The sequence below is a fragment of the Toxotes jaculatrix genome, chromosome 10 (assembly GCF_017976425.1).
Source record: "Toxotes jaculatrix isolate fToxJac2 chromosome 10, fToxJac2.pri, whole genome shotgun sequence".
Lineage (NCBI taxonomy): Eukaryota > Metazoa > Chordata > Actinopteri > Toxotidae > Toxotes > Toxotes jaculatrix.
Genome location: NC_054403.1, coordinates 13292963 through 13311588, shown reverse-complemented (window position 1 = coordinate 13311588; position 18626 = coordinate 13292963). Strand labels below are relative to the sequence as shown.

Below are 18626 nucleotides of genomic sequence, written 5' to 3'. Positions count from 1 at the left end.
CACACTAAAATCTGAAGTGAGGAAAATATGTAAGAATTCAGAAGGGGACTAACATTGATTTGTAATTTAAAGGCAGACAATGATGGCGAAGTTACGGTCTGACAATTGTTATGCACAGTTACGGATTGTCCTGCTTGGCTTCCCGTAGGGGTTTAGCGGTATCCTAGCAACCGAAATACAGACATCAGTTCCGCGGGGCAGTGCTTTAAAAAAACGACGCTCTTTTTATTTTTTTGTTTTGTTTTTTCTTAAATAAATACCTTCACTTTACCTGCTTCATATTCTCTCGTATCTTTAACGCGAGGCTAGAGATGCTTTGTAGCTAGCATGGAAGAAAAGATGGACCAAAATTCATATCCTCGCATTTATGTGGAGAGAACTCTGGCTCTCATTAAACCCGATGCCATCCACAAAAGTGAGGAGATTGAAGACATTATCCTCAAATCGGGATTCACAGTTTTGCAGGTCGGTTTGACATTTCTTGTTTGAAAATGCACTGGCAGACACAGTAACCGAATTACAATGCTCTTTAGTGCAACAGGTGTTTCATACGGTGAACATTTACAACTGTCATAGCAATTTTAGTGTCCTGTGTGTGTGTTGTACTGTGTCAGGATGGGGTTGATTCAGCTGATCAAATCTGATTAGTTTGTGTATTTACTTTTTATTTTAAGATGCTCCCACATTGAACGATAAGGTGTTTCTCTAATTTTGCAAAGAGCCTCATGAAAATTATTGAGTGATTAACTGCAAATATATATTGTTACTTGCATATATATTGACGGAGATGTAACAAGAAATTGCAGCACAGAAACGCTGAAGATATTTTTGAGACAACACACAGTTACACTATTATATAGTTTGTCCACCAGAGGGCAGTACCCTGCTCAGTACATACCATGGTCACACTTGAAGTGATTTTCAACAAAATTGTCTCTTACAGTTTAAAAAAAATGATACTGGGCGATATATGACCAGACTTTATATTTCTGACGTCATAAATACAGTATGAGTTGGGAAAACCTTTCTCTACTCATCTCAGAGTCTAATACTTTATCCCTGTGGCAGAAACGGAAGCTGCAGCTAAGTCCAGAGCAATGCAGCGACTTCTACGCAGACCAGTATGGAAAGTTCTTCTTTCCCAGCTTGACAGCCTTCATGAGCTCTGGTCCCATCATTGCCCTGACTCTGGCCCGCAACAATGCTGTTGCCCACTGGAAGTCCATCATAGGGCCTGTCAACAGCACCAAGGCTAGAGAAACTCATCCAGAGTGGTCAGTTTGTTGACTTATAAGGTGTTAATTCAGACTTTTGTCCTGTTGTCATGGTTTTGGCTAATATATAAAACGTATTAACGTGCTAAGCATTTTGAGTGACTTGCTGCCTAGGAAGGCCGATGATGGAGGCTGATTTAAGTTTCTGCTAATTCCTTAAATGTTTGCTAAGAAACAGAGGCTGACACAGATAAAACAGATTATCGCTATACTTACTACTAATTCCTCTACCAAAGTAAGTTCTGTACATGTCTCATAAACAGTTTATCATTATGAGAATACATCCATGTTATAGTGTCATAATACTTGAATATTGCTGTGATATAGCAGCAATTCTTTGGTCAGACAAACTCAGAGAGCTGTGTGACACATTGTGTTTTACTAAGTAATAATGTTACAGAAACATACTGTTTATATTTTCTATATAGTTTTTAAAAAATACCTTTATAATATTGTCTGTGGTTTTGGTACATACATACTCTATATAGCTCATTGTGAATCTGGGCCCTAGCCTCTGACTATAATGAGTCATAGAAATGCTCTTTTTATTTAGTATTGACTATTATGAGTCATAATGATCAGAGATTAGGGCCAAGAATTTTCACAATTTATGACATACAATACATAGTTCACTGTGCCCTGTGAATACAGGTCATCTTTGATTTGGTATCAGGATCAGTTTGTGCTCTTGACAACCCAAGCACGAGTATTTATATGAATGTGCTAATTTTTCTCTAGCCTTAGAGCAAAATATGGCACTTCTGACCTGAAAAACGCACTCCATGGGAGTGAGTCATTTCATGCAGCTGAGAGGGAGATCAAATTCATGTTCCCAAACTGTAAGTAATACACACACTCACACATAATCTTATATACATACTCTGGTACAAATGTGGTATTGAACATTTCTGACCCTGTATGCGACATGCTCTCTCTCTGCAGCTGTAATTGAGCCCTTTCCCTCAAGAGAGGCAACTGAAGAATACCTGAGCAGATATGTAAACCCCACTCTGCTACGTGGACTCACTGAGCTCTGCAAGCACAAGCCACACAACCCCTGTGTGAGTATTCACTGCTTAATATTTTGAGATATATACAAATGGACAGATTTAATCATTAGTCATTATTACCATTCATATTACTGTTACCATGCTGTTTGCTGGTCTTGTGTTTGGGGTCTCTGAAATATCCAATTTTTTGCACTTTTGTTTAAAATAGGTTTGGCTTGCTGACTGGCTGATGAAGAACTGTCCAAATAAGCCTCAAATATGTGATGGAGTCATTGTGGAACAAGCAGAATGACAAGCGGTGGAAAAAAATGGAAGAATACATAATATCAGACAATGTGTTTTTTTTTTTTAAACAAATGTGTTCAGTGCTACGATAAAACTAAAATGTATTTTTTGTAAAGTTCTTCTGATTCTGATTTAGCAAACAAAGAAAAAAAATTGAGAAATCAAATGGAGAAAAGTATGTAATGTAATTATTGAGACATAGCTGGGTGTTTTAGTTAGTCTCTAAAGGCCATTTGGGTGTAGGTAATTTGGTCTGTAGTGTAACTGTGATCGCAGCTTTTTATATATGTAGTTCCTTACTCATTGTCTAGACAGAGAGCTGTAACAGAGTGAAGAGCTGACGATTATTGGAAAGACTCAGGTCCCTGCGGCCTGCACAAGAGGAACAACTTCAAATGCATTGCAGTACTGAACAGCAAATTATGACCTCTTTGACAATCCCAATAAGAACTGTATATAAACTTAACAAAATAAAGTTTATTGCGAACCTGTAGTAGTTCATTATGTACTTGATTTCTCTATTTTGTTTTTTCTGTTATTTTGTCTAAACAATGTTCAGTATTTCTCTTAATCCTGGACAGTAGTCTCTGAGTGAAATGTCCGTGTACGTATAAAGTGTATAGTGACAGCTCCTCATGTACCTATCAATAATGTATAAAAACAATCTCCATTTTGAATATTTTCCACAATTTTTTACACGTACATGGATCGTACTACTGTTGAATTCGGCAACATTTTTGTGAGAGTCAGAGAGAAATGCAATGCAAATCAGACAAATGTTAAGAGTGACGCTGTGAAAATATTAGCTGTATCGAGTCGAAATAGCCGAGCACCGAGCTTATTATCTTCATTAGCGGCAGAAAAAGGTACTATGAGTTCCTTCCTGTGTTCTACGGGCGTGAACGTCTTCTGTGAAAAGAAAGCAGCGCGTATGTAATTGGTCGGTGGCGTGAATGACAGCGGCGAACATCCAATCAGATGCCGTCTCCGTAGAAATGTGTTTTTTTTTCTGCCGGTTCTAGAAAACCAACCACGAGTTGTCGTCGTGTGGGAGAATCCATCTTGAAGAGAGCTCTCCGGTTGTGTGACCAGTAAGCAGGTTTTTGTACTACTTTAGCCTTGCTTTTTTTCGTTATATTGTCACGTAAGTACAACGATTGTTGTAGCCGTTTTGTTATTTTTTCTGGTAGTGGTAGATTAAATATATATAATTAGTAGAAAATGTGAGTCTAGAGTGCGGCTAGCACGGCCTCTGCATTACGTAACTGCGAATTTGAGTTGTACAGTCTAGGCTTGGTTTATCAGTGTGATACAGATGGTTGTACTTTTTCTAATCTCTGGCTCTAACAGAAATGTACTTTACATGTTGGGCGGTTACTATGTTGTGTGAGCAAACATTACTCTGTTGCCACTTGCTGACACTCGGAAACAAATAAGGCTCTCTGAGAATGTATGGAGCGCGACTGTGCCGGCCAAAATGGTGGGAAATGCATGTATTGGCACCATGTAAATGGCGAAGCATGTACGGCATGATGGGTTATATAATCACAATGATGATATAACTTAATGACTTTTTTTATCCTCTGGGTTTAGGTATAATAGTGCGAAATGTCTGAGACAGAGCAACAGTATATGGAAACATCAGAAAACGGCCACGAAGTCGACGATGATTTCAACGGAGCCGGCCTCACCGAAGAGGGGAACGACGACAGCGTCGTGAATGACTGCGGGGAGGGCGCGGGGCCCGACGCGGACACGAATTCGCAGAACGGCGGCACGGAGGGCGGCCAAATCGACGCCAGCAAAGGCGAGGAGGATGCGGGGTGAGTCTGAAATGGCACAACGCGAGTCAGTAGTGAGACCGACAATTATAATACGCACTCGTGGTTTGCCATGTTTCTTTGTTCAACCGGTCTTTGTTGGCGCCATGTGCAGAGTGGAGGGGGGGATGGGCGCGTGAGCAGGGATCACATCTAACGTACTGGCTTATGGGAAACTATGGATACGCGGTGTCCGTTGTGGTCGTAAAGCGATTTTCACAGTGTTGAATTAATGTAAAATAGCTTGAAGTCATTACAGCTATAGCCTGCCTTCATACGTCACCGGGTCAACAGATGTTCTGGAACAGTGTGTTCATTTACACCCCCCTGCCCAACAACCCCCCCCCCCCCCCCTCCCAACCATAGCCATATTTAAAGTAGGGGTTAGCGGTGCTGCTTGTAATTCTAAATGTGTCCCTTTCCCTCTTTTGGTGTTTATAGGAAAATGTTTGTTGGTGGTCTCAGCTGGGACACAAGCAAGAAGGATCTTAAAGATTACTTCTCTAAATTTGGTGAGGTGACAGACTGCACCATAAAGATGGATCAGCAGACAGGCCGGTCAAGAGGCTTTGGCTTCATTCTCTTTAAAGATGCAGCCAGTGTAGACAAGGTGAGTGGGGATGCAATTATCCTGGAGCTTAAGGAACTCTAGTGTGTTTACAGGACAGGCACTTTTCAACTTTTTTTGTTTTGTTTTTTTTTTCTTTTTAGGTTCTTGAACAGAAGGAGCACAGGTTAGATGGCCGACAGATCGACCCCAAGAAGGCCATGGCCATGAAGAAGGATCCAGTCAAGAAAATCTTTGTGGGAGGCCTTAACCCTGACACCTCAAAGGAAGTCATTCAGGAGTACTTTGGGACCTTTGGAGAGGTAAGACGTTCACTGGGTTTTGTCAGCATGTAAAGTCAATGAATGGTTATATATGGTGATATTGATTGCTTCAAATGCTTGTTTTTCCTCTTGGTTTAGATTGAGACCATCGAGCTCCCCCAAGATCCAAAGACGGAAAAGAGGCGAGGATTCGTATTCATCACATATAAAGAAGAGGCACCCGTCAAGAAAGTTATGGAGAAGAAATACCACAATGTTGGTGGAAGCAAGGTAATAGCAACATCACCCATTCTGCATACAGGGGCGATAGAGTATGACGTACTGAGTTTCATTTCTAAAAGCCATTTCACTCTTTAATGTGATGTGTTCTTGTGTGGCGTTCCAGTGTGAAATCAAAATAGCCCAGCCCAAAGAGGTCTACCAGCAGCAGCAGTATGGTGCCCGTGGATACGGAGGACGTGGTAGAGGCCGTGGAGGTAAGCATCTTTTTATGTGCATGCTAATAAAGCCTTTCTCTTAGCCTACATTCAGTGGTAGAGTTGAATTTGTGCAAATTTACTGTCTGGATCCCGTGTACCGAAGAGTTGTGACAAGAGCTTCACCTGTTGTTTGTAGGCCAGGGCCAGAACTGGAATCAAGGCTACAATAACTACTGGAACCAGGGATACAACCAGAACTATGGCTACGGACAGCAAGGCTACGGATATGGCGGCTATGGCAACTATGACTACTCTGCTGGTTATTACGGCTATGGGGGTGGCTACGATTACAGTAAGCGATAAGTGCCCCCAGGGAAAGAAAAAGAAACTTTATTTTCTTGGTCCTCCTTGTTGTACAGAAGAACTCAGTCCCTTTTTCTCTTGTCCTCCAGACCAGGGCAATACAAGCTATGGGAAAACTCCAAGACGTGGAGGCCACCAGAGTAGCTACAAGCCATACTGATCACACGTAGTGCAGGTATGCATTTTTGCATCATCCGTGGTAGTATGAGAACATAGCTGTAACCATTGGTGCCTTTTTTGACCCGAAAGATCTCCATCTACTCTAAATCCATTCAAGCATTGTGGTGGGGTTAGGGTAGGCCGTGTTGTGGGGTCTGTGATCATTAAAGATGGATTCATTCCACCTGTCAGCCATCTTAAGATGCATCTCTACAAACACTACTTGATCAATAAGGGTTGAGTTGGTGGTGGTTGAGAACAGGAACAAGGACCGTTCCACCTTTCACCAGGGTGCTACGTGTTAATAGCTAGTGGTCGTGTGTCCCCCGCCCCCACTCCCCCCCCTCCAAAGTGTGTCTGTCCATTCACTGACTTGTCAAACTCATTCATGCACCTGTCTGTCTTTGTGTAACTGCATGCCACATTTGGTTTATTCTCAGTAACGTTAAGCACCATGTTTTTCTCTTAAGGTCTAAAGTAAATAAGAAAGAGATCCATGGTCTGACCACAACGAACATGGGCTCTGGCTTTTCCTTTGGAGTTGGCAGAAATTTGGACTCATGCTCCATTTGTACAGATCAAGTGAGGAACTGGGGAAGCAAATGTCACTTTTCCACTTTTTATTTTATATTGTTTTGTGTCCATTTACATTTCCAGTGATGGAAGTGTTATTTTTACTGTACTTTTTGGTACCTTTTTGAATCTAATGTATTGTATGGTTGTATTTTTACATGTCTACTGGATTTACAGATGAGCAGGAGCAAGAGCTTTTAAAGCTCACAAATAAAACAATTTTGCTTTTTTTTTCTTTTGGTGTTTCTAGATCTTTAGTTTTTTTTTGTTTCTCCCGTGCTGAGTGTTGGATGCGAGTTGCATGGCTTCAGATGTGGGGTGAGGTAAAATAAGGGATTTAAACTAATCAAAGGGTTCATTGTAAGAGTGTCAAGTGAATGTTTGCAGATGGCATAGTAGACGAAGACAACCAGCATCTTTTTTTTTTTTTTCTTTTGGCTTTTAAGGAGATTCTTCCCCCATCATGTCTGCAATTTTAAGTGGCTTTACTAGTGTTATTCAACTGAACGCAAGCCTGTTAATGTAAGAGGGTACTCCCTCTCTCACTGGAAACTCATTCCTCTAGTGTCTTGGGCAAATTGGTAGAAATAAACTTTTGGTTTATATTACACATGGATCTTTTTGTTATTATTTGTAAAGTTAATGTTAAATGTTCTGTACTGTTAAATGGCTTGCTTGTTTTGTCTTGAGTAATGTTAACATCTCCACGGATGCCTCTTTGGGAAGCTGTGGGAGAGGGCTTCACTACCTGCAGGATAACTGGCTGAGTGTTAATACCCACCCCACTAGATGTGAAAACTGCGATACTTGAGCGTTTTTGTGAATGTGTCCAGGAGTTAAAAATAGTGGTCTGGTAAGTGCTTATCTCAACCATAATGTGTTTTGAGAACATGTTGCTGATCAGTGTTGTAAGCTGAGAATAATTATTTTATTTAAATATTGCTACTGTGGGCAAAAGAAAATACTCGGAATAGTCAAAGAGTAAAGAATTGACAGTTTATTAGTTTCTTGACTTAAAAAAAGGGTCTTTATGCAAGTTCATTAGTGTCACATTAGCATCTTGTTTATCAGTCATCCCCCCCCAAGTGCTAAAGATGTGCTACAGCCGGCATCATTTTAAATGTGATTTCCCCCAGTTTCCCGAATGTCATGTCTTATTGGCACTGAACACCTGGTGGGGGAAAAAAAAGATTTCACTTCAGGTTGTGCAGATTTTCAAGCAATCATCCTTCAGTACTGAATCGCATCCTACCATCTACTGTCATCGCTTTTATATTGGCTGGATTTAAGCTTTGATATAAAAATTAACTGTTAGAAAGACAGTTGTTATACATCAGACTTATACAAATGCATTTCAGAAACAAAGTGACCTATTCCCCACAGTGGTCAGTGTTGAGTGCAAGGCGGCAACATGTTCTGCCAAGTGAAACGACTGAACTTGTTTGATCTATTGGAACCTCAAGTATAGACATTCATACTTCTACCTCTGAACTTTATGAATGTGACCATTTGACAATGTCTGATGCAATTAAAAGTTTTTCTACAGGTTTAACAAACCTTAGATGTCTTCCTTTTCCAGTTTAAGGTCACTGGCTTCTATGTCTGTGAGAACAAGAAAAACTCAGTTATTCTGGACATCAATGTGTGAAACAAATTCTTAAAAGGCGTTTTTTTTTGTTGTTTTTTTTTTTTTTTTTACTATTGTTACAAAAAGTGCTACGTATTAATATACAAACAATTGTCTGGTAACAGCTGTACTGTAAAGGTGGTGTTTGTGCAGCTAACCTGTGAGGATGCGGTCTATACATTTCACCACCAGTTCTGCATCCTCCGTAGAGAAGCACATAGGAGGTTTAAACTTCACGACACTTTCCCAGGGGCCGTCTGTACTGACACAGATTCGGTCCTCCTCTTTCAGCCTAATATAAAAGGAACATCAACTTAGATCCCAGGACAGCACGTGGCAAAGACAGACTGTCTCTTTTCCTGGCAGATAAAAACGGCAAAACTATAATCGTTAAGTACTGCACCACGTGGTAGTCCCATACCTCTTCACCACCAATGCTGCTGTTTTTGTGGCAGGAGTCCTCTGCTCTCTGTCAGTAACCAGCTCAAGTCCAACAAACAGTCCTACACCTCTGGGGAAAAAAAAAGAGATGGTGGTCCATCATGGTAAAGAAAATAGATAAATCTGGCATATACACATACCTATATTAGGTGAAAATGTCGTGGTGGTGTGTATACTTATTCTTAATACTTTATCTAAGATGTATCTCAAAGTGACATTATCAATCTCACTTTTGAAGAAAATGTTTGCACAACTTCCCTGGAGGGGGAAGTGATTTCTTAAGACTACACTTGCAGGAGGTTGTAGAATTCATATCCAAAAAACATTTGGGTTTAGCAATATAGAACTTATATCTTCAAAATGAGTTACTGCTCTTTTTATTTTTTTTGCTGGGTATTAAATTGAAAGCAGTATACAACCTCATGTGCGTTAGGACATTCGTAGGACTCACCCAAGACATATTGGTTAATGTTGGTTAATTTTTATTTCTGCTATCATTAACATTATTATGAAACAAAATAGCATGTCATAACATTAAGATGTGTCACCTTCTCTCAGTAGCCCTGCATATCCACACAGGTGTTTTCAAGGTTCCACTTTTTTTAAAAAAAAAAAAAAAGGTTATACTTTCAAGGACTGTTGTTGGTGTACAAACACAACTGACAGTCTTTTGATGCAGCATAACTGACTCTGTATCATGCTGTATGTGTTTTATTAAGATGTATGGTTTTCTGGTTTGTTGAGCACATCTTGCTGTCATTACCTCTCTAAGCCTATTTGAAGCTCAAGCACCTCAGTGTAAAAAATCTGTGCAGCCAGTTATCATAATATAACCTCTACCACCCAGCTGAGCACTGTACATGCTCACAACTGTCTTCACAAGAGATCTAATCAGCCAAGATAAGTGAGAATACCTGTGTGGATTTACCAGGACTGTGGGAACTTTAATTAGTGTTGGCAGTGAAATGGTGGTACTAGGTAACAACATCTTAACGATAGCTAGATTGACCATATCAATTCGCCCCCACGACCTGGGCCCGGACCCAGATAAGTGGCAGATGATGACATGATTTAATGCCATGGGCACTGAGAACAGAATATCATTAGCCTTTATGACTGTGAAGAGCCAGAGTGAACTAGTCACTGTATCCTTACCTGACATCGCCAATTATTTGATGTTTCGCTTGCAGCTTTGTGAGCAAATCTTTAAGATGTGCTCCGACTCTCATGGCGTTTCCTCTTAGGTCCTCCTCCTCTATGACATCAAGCACTGCCAGGCCAATTGCACACGACACTGGATTCCCTCCAAACTGCATGAAGTTAGACAAAACTTTAATTTCATCTTGATATATGGAAGATTTTCTTCTAAAGGAATCTCTCTTCATGTAACTGACATCAGTTTAGAAATAATAATTGTACTTACTATGATATCACATTTTACTGTTAATGTCATGATTTATGTCAGACTATAAAATTGATCAGCTTGTTCCTTATTACAAAAATAAATGGATTAGTAGTCAGCAGCTGGGAAAGGCTATAGAGGCCAACCTGAAGGCGCTTTCCTTCATATTTCATTAAGGCTACTATATAGTCACCGTATTGAAGTACTCCACTCCATTGGCCGTGAAAGCTCCAGCTATCTCCGCAGTAGTTGCCACACATGCCAAGGGATGTCCATTTCCCATTGGTTTCCCCACGGTCACTATGTCAGGACAGAAACCCTCTCCCTGAAGCTGGAATGCCCAGAAGTGACTTCCCACACGTCCAAAACCTGTCTGCACCTCATCTGCCACAAACACTCCACCAGCTGAACGCACATATCTGTGAAGCGTACGAGGGAGACGTACCATGTCACCATTATTGTAAATGTGGATGAGCAAAAACCTGAAACCTGAACCGAATCACTACTCACTCTGCAACTTTAGCTGAGTATCCTTGGGGTAAGATGATTTGTCCTCCAACACTTGGCAATGATTCAGCAAAGAAGGCACAGATCTATGTGGGAAAAGTTAGGAATTAAGTAGTGTAAATGTTATGGAGTAGTCATGTTTATTACAGTATTATCCTGAGTGTTTAATGGTAAGTGTTTTGAATGTGACTTATTCTATTCAGGCTGCATGGAATTGTGTTAAAGTGTACCTTACGACCTTTCCTGTGCACCTCTTCTATAAGGTCTTTCACTGTGTCAGCGTATGCTTGGCCTGGGTTGGGATGATTCTCTCTGAATATGCCTTGGTAGGTGTCTGGTAAGGGTGCCTAGGTGGTTGAAACACATTCTTTCAGATAAGCAGGAGTCCACTGTTGGTCAGCAGTTAGTGTTATGATGGTCGTATAAATTTACACACCACATGAACCCATTCTTTCTGTCCTGCCAGTTTCCGGAACTTGTAAGGACTAATGTCGATGAGGGACATTAGATGCCCATGGTATGCACTAGTATAAAAGAAGAGTCCATTGTAATTGATAAGCAGGTGTATTGTCAGAGAGTGAATGTGTTGCCTTAGAACACAAATACTTACTGATCAAGCACAATAACGTCCTGGTGTTGGGTGTACTGTTGTGCCAAGCGTAGGGCAAGATCATTGGCCTCTGAACTGTCACAAGAACACGCATAAAATCACTGGGATGGTACTTCAGGTATACTATTATGCGGAGGGGCCGTGGGTGTGTTTAACAGCATTACTTACCCAGAGTTAACAAAGTAAAAGACGCACAGTTTCTCAGGGAAGGTGGCAGCCAGGCGGTCTGCATACAGGACTATGTTGTCATGCAGGAATCGTGAATTTGTGTTTAAGAGGTCCATTTGTGCTGTTGCAGCCTTTGTAATGCTGGGGTGACAATGGCCAACTACAACAGAAAACATACTGCATGTTTGCCAGTGGGAAACAAAAGTGTAATAAACTAGATTTATTAATGTTTTACCGTGGTGAACATTGCTGATGCAGTCCAGATAGCGTTTGCCGTTTTCGTCGAACAGATACTGTCCTCTTGCTCTTACTATTTTGACAGGGTCGTCTGAATAAAAGAGTCTGCATGACCGTCTGTAATCGAAAGAATGAATATGTCAGTACTCTCCGTGCACAACATGAAAATCAGACAATGCCAGTCAAGATTCATTTTAACATACCCGATTAATCTCTTCCTCATTGCAAGAGTCTCTTCTTTCCTGAGTTTCTGAAGTGCCATAGCTTCTTAGGCCTCTCTCTGTTCAATGTACACTATATACTGATGTGGCAATGAAGAAAGTTAACTATCAGCAGTTTGCAGGTCTTCCTTGAAGGTCTGCCTACCCCCCGTCTCTCTCCTGTTAGAACTGTGTTTCCCCTAGCGCCTCCCTCCTCGTTTGAGGTTAGGGTTAAATTCAGGTTATACTCAGGCCAGGCCCAGCAGAGATACCGGTACCAGTCAGGTTAAAATGATGGGAAACATGAAGAAACAGACCTCGAGTCCGGTTTCTGGATTTGTTTTGCTGTCTCGTCTTGACATCCACCACGCATGCGTCAATCATAGATTTGGGTCCACTAAACGTTGGCTTTAGCATTCTGCTGTAGAGGTTTTTTTCAAATTGCAGATATATGTAGACTATTAAAATTACGTGGGCATTATATTGTTCTACGTAAATAAGAGAAAAACAGCGTTTACGTGTCTCTAAGACATTGTTTTGTCATTTTTGATTTGATGCGGTCACTTTATTTAGAAGGATCTAACTGTGGGGCTGTTAATGGGACAGAGACGTACAAAATAACATTAACTTATGTTGCTATTTTTTTGTTTCAGTTGGAAACACATAAATAAAAGTCATATTGAAAAACTATCCGCTATATAATTGTTGTGGGTTTCCCTCCAATTGCTATTTTTGAGACCGTGTATAAAAAAAAATACATCTGTATTGGTATCGTCCAAAGGCTATAAATACTCCGCTGAGCTGCGCTCTGTCCGGTTCGCTGTGTGCAGCTTCGGTTGCTAAGGAAACACTGAATGCAGGTAATACATCAGGACAGCTGTAGCATGCTAGCGTGCAAACAGGCTGCGCAACCAAGCTAACGCTACAACTAATTTAGATGTCCATTATCGGCTCAGCCTTTAAATTTCTTATCGCCCTTTTTCATATTGTATTTTAACGAGTTGTGCCTACAACTGGGTGCAATGACAAGCTATTGCCCGGTTGCAGACAGACCGAATGTAAGCAAACTAATGCAAGTAACGTTAGTTAGGGCACTTGTTATCCTATCAGCTAGCTAACAGAACCGGCTAATAACTTGGTGCTCCGCGGGCTGCATCGTGTCGCTGAGCTAGCTTACTATATACTTTGCCCACCAGCTAAAGCCGCTATCCGATTTAGCCAGCAAACCTAGCCTCATGTTAAGAAGTCCACCACGGCCAATGACAAACAGATGTCCTGTAGCTAACGCTGGAGATAACGTTATAGATTTTTAATCTGCAGATCCAACGGTGTGGTGTTTTTTCTTCTTCTCGACGAGGGCAAGCTGCGTAACACAGACTTAAACTTAATTGTTGGTTTGCATGTTTATAAAGACGGAAAAGTCAGAAAACAGAACTAACCTTACTAACAGCCTTAATCAGTAGTATTTTGTGCTAGACGCGTGTCATCGTTTTAAGAATATAATATCATTAACTGTTACAATAACATCAACATTAAAGTTTCTAGGTCAGATTGAATAGTGATGAAAATTTTTCAAATCATCTGGTGGTTGACAGCATTGCTCTTGGCTGTTTCGGAGCAAATGGAGTCATACTGCTGGGCGCAGAGCTCCTTTTATTAGTGGCTGCTGCCACATGATGAGGTTCAGCCTGTGTCCCTGTACCGGTGAAGTAGCTTGTCCTTTGGCATGTGAAACTAGGCTAACAGTGTAGCACCATGTTCGCCACAAGGAGGAAGGCCCAGGAAGCCACATCTGACAAAGTTTAATAATTTGAAGTTGATGCAGTTAATGCCTGGTCTGTTGTAAATGTATGCATGTAACTCTTTGGTGCTCTGCACTTCTAAAGAGAAGTCCAAAGGTTTAAAGGCCATGTTATATGTTAATACAGGGGACAGAGATAAAATGTTGTCTCTCTGTTTTAGTTTCAATTTGAGATGTACATTTTAAAGCATGCAAATGTTTCCTGGGATTCCCTATATGGGCCAGTGCAGGTTAATCTTCAGAGATGTTTGTGAGATCAGTAACCATTAGATCTTGAAAACGTAACTTTGTGCTATTAGCATACAATGAAAATGTCTGAGGAATGTGTGTTAATAAAATGGACCCGCAGGCTGTGTTGTGGTCCTCTGCTCTATGCATCACACCATTTTGGCTTCACCGTGGTAATATAAGCCCTTGAGACCTGGTCACTGTTCTTTTGTCCCCCTTGCAAAGATACCATGGCATGCTTCCAACCCCTATCCCCATTCATTTTTCACACACTTCCCCCATCCTTTCCCTTTTTGACTCTCCCTCCCCCTTCCATTCTCTTCACAGTTCACAACTCTTGTCATTTGTGTTTATTGGACCCATATCACTTTGATTGCTGTGGTATTACCCCTGAGGTTTTCACTTGGGACATACCCTGCTTTTTCTTGAAATTACCCTAGTTCACGTTTGTAGTCCCAACAAGAAGTGGCCATGTTCACTGTGCGTGATGGAATGTGAAGTGTTTCTTTGTTCTGGGTCTGTTCACATCCATGTGGGTTCTCTCTGCCTTTTGTGAACATGAACTTCTGCCTCTGCCTTTCATGTGTGAGTGAGGCAGCACGTTTCATGTAGAAAAACGTAGCCAATACTTGGATCATATTTATTCAGCCTTTCTGTTCCACTCTCTGTGAGCTTCTCCACACAATAACCATTATACCATGTTGGAGGAAAGTCCCCATTAGCAGTCTTTACACTTCTATTAAGGCCTGATGGATCTGTCTGGCAAATTTATAAGCCTCTGCTCAGTGAAGTGCTTTGTCTTCAGTGTTTGTGTGACTAGTTTCGGTTAATTGTTGACATTGTTTGACACAGATCCCTTCTCATCTGTCCCTCTAGGTGGCATAAAGATGATGGTGGCATAGTGAGCAAGCAGGTCAGTCTGGCTGGTTGAGGTGTGGAGGGGACACCACAAACCACGCCAGGATTCTGACTAATAAAATTTCCACTGCCCTCAGTAAATCTCCTCATTATCCATGTCTATCCCGGGATCATAGCTACAATTATGGTGACGCTTATCACAGAGCAGCTCCGTAAGCAAAGTCTGGAAGAGCCTTATCACAAGGCTTTCTCATTCAATGTGAATGTGGTAAGTTGGACACAAAACTAAAATCTTGTCCCTTTTAAAAACGCTCGTTTTCTTTGATTTGCCTGAATATCTGAACGTATTTTAAATTGTTTCTGTTTCAGTCATTACCTGCAGTGGGCTCCAGTCCCACTGTCTCGTGGAGTGCATGCAGATCAAGACAAGGTAAGTTCATTGAATTAAGTGCTGCATTTGCAACCTATCGGTGGGGAAATCTGTCTCATATCTGTCTTTTGGCACTTTCAGAGACCAGCTCAGCAACACACCCGTCATCCAGAGCCAACCTTCTGGATGATTCCTGTGGACTCGACTCCTTATGGCCTCGGCCTTCCCATTCTGGAGAACGTCTCCAGAGAATGGAGGTCTCCTTCACAGACGAGGCTTTCCAAAGCTCACCTCCACCACCACCCCCAAAACGCCACTGTCGGTCGCTTTCTGTTCCGGAAGACCTGTCTCGGTGCCGCTCCACCTGGCATCCTAGTGCATCAAAGGTTTGGACCCCGGTCAAACGTGGCTGCCAAAGTGGAGGAGCATCTAGTTCAGGCTCTGGAGCCAGCTCTTTGCCACTTTGTGGTCCCAGTTCCTCTTTCACCTCCTCCTCCCTACACTCATCCTCTAGCCCTACCTTCTTTAGCTTAGCACTGTCCTCTGACTCCCCACTACCATGGAGCTTCCCATGGGACCCCTGTGACACACTGAAAGGAGCCTGTTCTGCCTCCTTTGCTACTCCTTCATCCTGCTCCTCTTCACCGGCCCCCCTGATTTCTCACTCAGTGCTGCAGCGACGCTTCTCCCTCTCCCCTGTGCACATTCAGGACACCTCTGTGGTGCTCCTGCCCCCCCAGCCCTGCCCTGCTTCTGCTCTGACATATGGCTGTTCTGGCATGGAGCAACCAGCCCTGTCTCCGTCTCCCACTTCAGCCTGCAGCACACCATCCTCCTCTAGGCGCGACCTGCATCCAGCGCTGCCACGATGCCACTCACAGCCCTGCGACATGCGCAAACCTCGCTTGAAGAGGCGCCATGATCCAGATGTTCTTCCTTACCCCAGGCCAGGCCTTGACTTCAGCAAGATGACACAGGTGAGCAAGAAAGTCCAATGGCCTGGTAGGTAGTTGCTGTTTATATTGATGCATGTACTGAGATACATGTAGTTGCTGTTATCAGTAAGCATCTGGCAGACCTGGGTTCACTAGTGCCCAGTGTTTTTGTCTGGAGCTTAGAGGGCAAGTTCCAACCAGAGTTTGACCCATACATAATGAGACTTGTGTCTCAGGTTTCTGTGGTTGCAATATGTAAATAAAGAAAAACTAACTAAACACTTTGCCTTGATATAAGAAGAAATTAATAAAGGCTGATCAGGCAGAATTCTTAAACCCTTCAGACTTATTCTGACAATGTGGGCCTTTTTTTGTAAGCCCATCAACCCAATGAATCCATTCTTAACCAAAGAAATGGGCACTGCCATCCATGCAGGCTTCCGGAAAGTCATCACTACACCACTTTTATTTTATTGTTTTTGTGTATGTGTATTTGAAGCTGGTAATTTGTGCATCAAAAATGAGACTGGACCACATTTTAGGGAGGTGTTTTGCCACATTTTTAGTGGTAGAACTGTTGTCACGTGATACTCATGACCTTTCTTTCTCCTGTGTAGATTGGTAATCGCGAGAGCCCAGTGTGTGGTACAGATGGCTGCATAGTTCCAGTGTCTTCCCAGGCAGAGCAGCGCTCAGCCTTCTCCCCTGCTGAGTTCCTGGGACGAGCCAGCATTGGGCCACTAAGTGAAAGTGAAGAAGAAGACGAGGGGGAAGAAGATAAAAGAAACAGGACTGTAATAGATGGAGGACAAAAGATTGTTTTTGAAAGAGACTGCACCGAACTGGACTTGAATCTTATAGAAGAAAACTGACTAGTTGTTGGTGCTCCCAACATGATCACTGCATTCATAACCATGTTAAGCACACCAGTAGGCTTTGTGTGCTTTTCTGGCAGAATCCTTGGGAACCTGCTGCCCTCCTAAGGCGTCCAGAGTTTGTAATCAAAAACCAAGCAATTAGGGTTATCAAATATCAAATTACAATGTTATGATTGTAACACTTGAGCTAGTTCACTGTTCAACATTTCACAAAAATGTCAGTGCCTGCCTATTCAACACACCATAGGGAAATGTGCATGAGCAAATAAGCAAGTCTTCATGCACAGACTTTTGGGTATTTCATATTGATACAAGTCTTAATTAGCATTAACCATTGGTATGCATCTTGATATCCTTATCAAAGAACACTATATACTGCAGTTAGCAGAATATTCTTAATATTTCCTCATATGTGACTGAGGCAAAAGTTAACGGGATAGAGTAGATAAGCGTTCCTCAGTGGGTCTCTGAATCTGGATATGAGTGTAGATGAGCTGGTAAAGGTGGACATAATGTTGCCATATGTAGGACAAAATATGCGGGTAGCCCAAAAAAAAAATAAGAATACTATCTATATGTAAACATTCTCCTGTATATTGAACAGGATACATTCCAAGATTTTGCTGCAGTTCCTTAAATCCCTCACAAACCCTAAAAAAAAAACAAAAAAAAAACAAACATCTATGTTTACTGCTGTTCTGTCATTGATTTAGCTTGTCCTTTTGGAGCAACTCTACACCATCAAAGGGAAGCTTTTCTTGTGATAGAAGAAAGGATAGCTCTCCCTTTTTGTGCATCTATTCTTTTCTTTTTGGAGTTTTCTCAATTGCTTGGACATTAACACACTTTTTCAGCAGTCATACTGATGATACTGTAAACTGACCATGCCTTAAGCTTAACATACAGAGTTCTTGGTGCTCTGGTCTTCTTTTCACAGCCAGACATTTTTGCAATCTTCATTTGCGCTGATTAAGATATTTTTGAACAGGTGGCACATGCACTATAATAGTCAGTTGAATAACTGAATCGATGCTGCAGCTGGACTTCATAGGGCACAATGAAATGTACTGTACAGCGGTTAGAGTGAGTACACATGTCGAGCCAATTCTATGAGTGTACATGACAAAGATGGTAGTGATGCAAATGATTTGGTGGCCTTTCAGAAATGATTTTTCATGTGTTTTCAGATGGAAATATTCCTGTTGCACAATTTATGTACAAATAAAATTTAATAGAGAATGATATTTTTTTCCAAAATCTGTCTTGTCTTCCATTCAGAATTAATTTATACAGCCTGTAGTCAAATAGAAAGTAAATCGGGGGCAGTAGTTTATTAGATTACTGTGTGACCTCTAGTGGTTGATTTCAGTATTAAAGTGATTTTTTTTCTTAGAAATGTGTAATATTTAGTTCATTCTGACATCAACAGCAAGTGTTTATGCATAAACAACTACATTTTCTGTTTGAGGAAGGAAAAAAAACATTTCGCACCAACTAAATTAACCTGAATTATAGGTGTAACAGGAAAGTGAATGAGTGTTTGGAGCTTTGAAACTATTCAACAGTGGGTTAAGTTAAAACACACTAGAGCAGCTTTTGATTACTTTACAAGCAGGCTTGTAACAACTGA

At 41.4% G+C, this 18626-nt stretch overlaps 4 protein-coding genes across 6 annotated transcripts; 3 read left to right on the top strand and 1 right to left on the bottom strand.

The window, feature by feature from the left end:
* Window positions 1-327: 327 nt before the first annotated feature.
* On the top strand, window positions 328-2616 carry nme5 (NME/NM23 family member 5). Its single transcript, XM_041048431.1, has 5 exons — window positions 328-465; window positions 1069-1274; window positions 2013-2113; window positions 2217-2335; window positions 2493-2616. Exons 1-5 carry the CDS (start codon window positions 328-330, stop codon window positions 2574-2576), a joined length of 648 nt encoding a protein of 215 aa, XP_040904365.1. The 3' UTR covers window positions 2577-2616.
* Window positions 2617-3557: 941 nt separating this feature from the next.
* Window positions 3558-7344, top strand: hnrnpaba (heterogeneous nuclear ribonucleoprotein A/Ba). Of its 3 annotated transcripts, none has more exons than XM_041047907.1 (9): window positions 3558-3660; window positions 4163-4392; window positions 4831-4999; window positions 5101-5259; window positions 5359-5490; window positions 5606-5696; window positions 5836-5991; window positions 6092-6177; window positions 6632-7344. In XM_041047907.1, the coding sequence occupies exons 2-8, from the start codon at window positions 4178-4180 to the stop codon at window positions 6160-6162; spliced, it is 993 nt and encodes a 330-aa protein (XP_040903841.1). In that variant the 5' UTR covers window positions 3558-3660; window positions 4163-4177; the 3' UTR covers window positions 6163-6177; window positions 6632-7344. The 3 variants fall into 3 exon arrangements, with proteins under 3 accessions (XP_040903841.1, XP_040903842.1, XP_040903840.1); XM_041047908.1 differs by having other exon boundaries at window positions 3609-3713; XM_041047906.1 differs by lacking the exon at window positions 3558-3660 and adding an exon at window positions 4031-4049.
* Window positions 7345-7716: 372 nt separating this feature from the next.
* phykpl (5-phosphohydroxy-L-lysine phospho-lyase) lies at window positions 7717-12334 on the bottom strand. The gene is made up of 13 exons (XM_041047904.1): window positions 11930-12334; window positions 11725-11843; window positions 11490-11649; window positions 11322-11396; window positions 11148-11235; window positions 10942-11058; window positions 10715-10797; window positions 10398-10623; window positions 9958-10112; window positions 8783-8872; window positions 8520-8653; window positions 8292-8336; window positions 7717-7905 (listed from the first exon to the last, which is right to left on the bottom strand). Exons 1-12 carry the CDS (start codon window positions 11986-11988, stop codon window positions 8293-8295), a joined length of 1350 nt encoding a protein of 449 aa, XP_040903838.1. The 5' UTR covers window positions 11989-12334; the 3' UTR covers window positions 7717-7905; window position 8292.
* A 411-nt stretch (window positions 12335-12745) lies between these two features.
* LOC121188210 (protein FAM53C-like) lies at window positions 12746-17732 on the top strand. Its single transcript, XM_041047833.1, has 5 exons — window positions 12746-12786; window positions 14832-15081; window positions 15183-15243; window positions 15325-16160; window positions 16736-17732. Exons 2-5 carry the CDS (start codon window positions 14998-15000, stop codon window positions 16988-16990), a joined length of 1236 nt encoding a protein of 411 aa, XP_040903767.1. The 5' UTR covers window positions 12746-12786; window positions 14832-14997; the 3' UTR covers window positions 16991-17732.
* The last annotated feature ends 894 nt before the right edge of the window (window positions 17733-18626 follow it).

Excerpts from the sequence above, each read along its gene's own strand:
- phykpl (XM_041047904.1), bottom strand. The coding sequence starts at position 11,988 with ATGGCACTTCAGAAACTCAGGAAAGAAGAGACTCTTGCAATGAGGAAG. Across the intron at positions 11,844-11,929 it reads ATGAGGAAGAGATTAATCGG|ACGGTCATGCAGACTCTTTT; the intron begins GTATGTTAAAAT and ends TTTCGATTACAG. Across the intron at positions 8,873-9,957 it reads CAAATAATTGGCGATGTCAG|AGGTGTAGGACTGTTTGTTG; the intron begins GTAAGGATACAG and ends TTTTTTCCCCAG.
- nme5 (XM_041048431.1), top strand. The coding sequence starts at position 328 with ATGGAAGAAAAGATGGACCAAAATTCATATCCTCGCATTTATGTGGAG. Across the intron at positions 2,114-2,216 it reads CAAATTCATGTTCCCAAACT|CTGTAATTGAGCCCTTTCCC; the intron begins GTAAGTAATACA and ends CTCTCTCTGCAG. Across the intron at positions 2,336-2,492 it reads ACAAGCCACACAACCCCTGT|GTTTGGCTTGCTGACTGGCT; the intron begins GTGAGTATTCAC and ends TGTTTAAAATAG.
- LOC121188210 (XM_041047833.1), top strand. The coding sequence starts at position 14,998 with ATGGTGACGCTTATCACAGAGCAGCTCCGTAAGCAAAGTCTGGAAGAG. Across the intron at positions 15,244-15,324 it reads TGCATGCAGATCAAGACAAG|AGACCAGCTCAGCAACACAC; the intron begins GTAAGTTCATTG and ends TGGCACTTTCAG. Across the intron at positions 16,161-16,735 it reads ACTTCAGCAAGATGACACAG|ATTGGTAATCGCGAGAGCCC; the intron begins GTGAGCAAGAAA and ends TCTCCTGTGTAG.
- hnrnpaba (XM_041047907.1), top strand. The coding sequence starts at position 4,178 with ATGTCTGAGACAGAGCAACAGTATATGGAAACATCAGAAAACGGCCAC. Across the intron at positions 5,260-5,358 it reads ACTTTGGGACCTTTGGAGAG|ATTGAGACCATCGAGCTCCC; the intron begins GTAAGACGTTCA and ends CTCTTGGTTTAG. Across the intron at positions 5,697-5,835 it reads ACGTGGTAGAGGCCGTGGAG|GCCAGGGCCAGAACTGGAAT; the intron begins GTAAGCATCTTT and ends TGTTGTTTGTAG.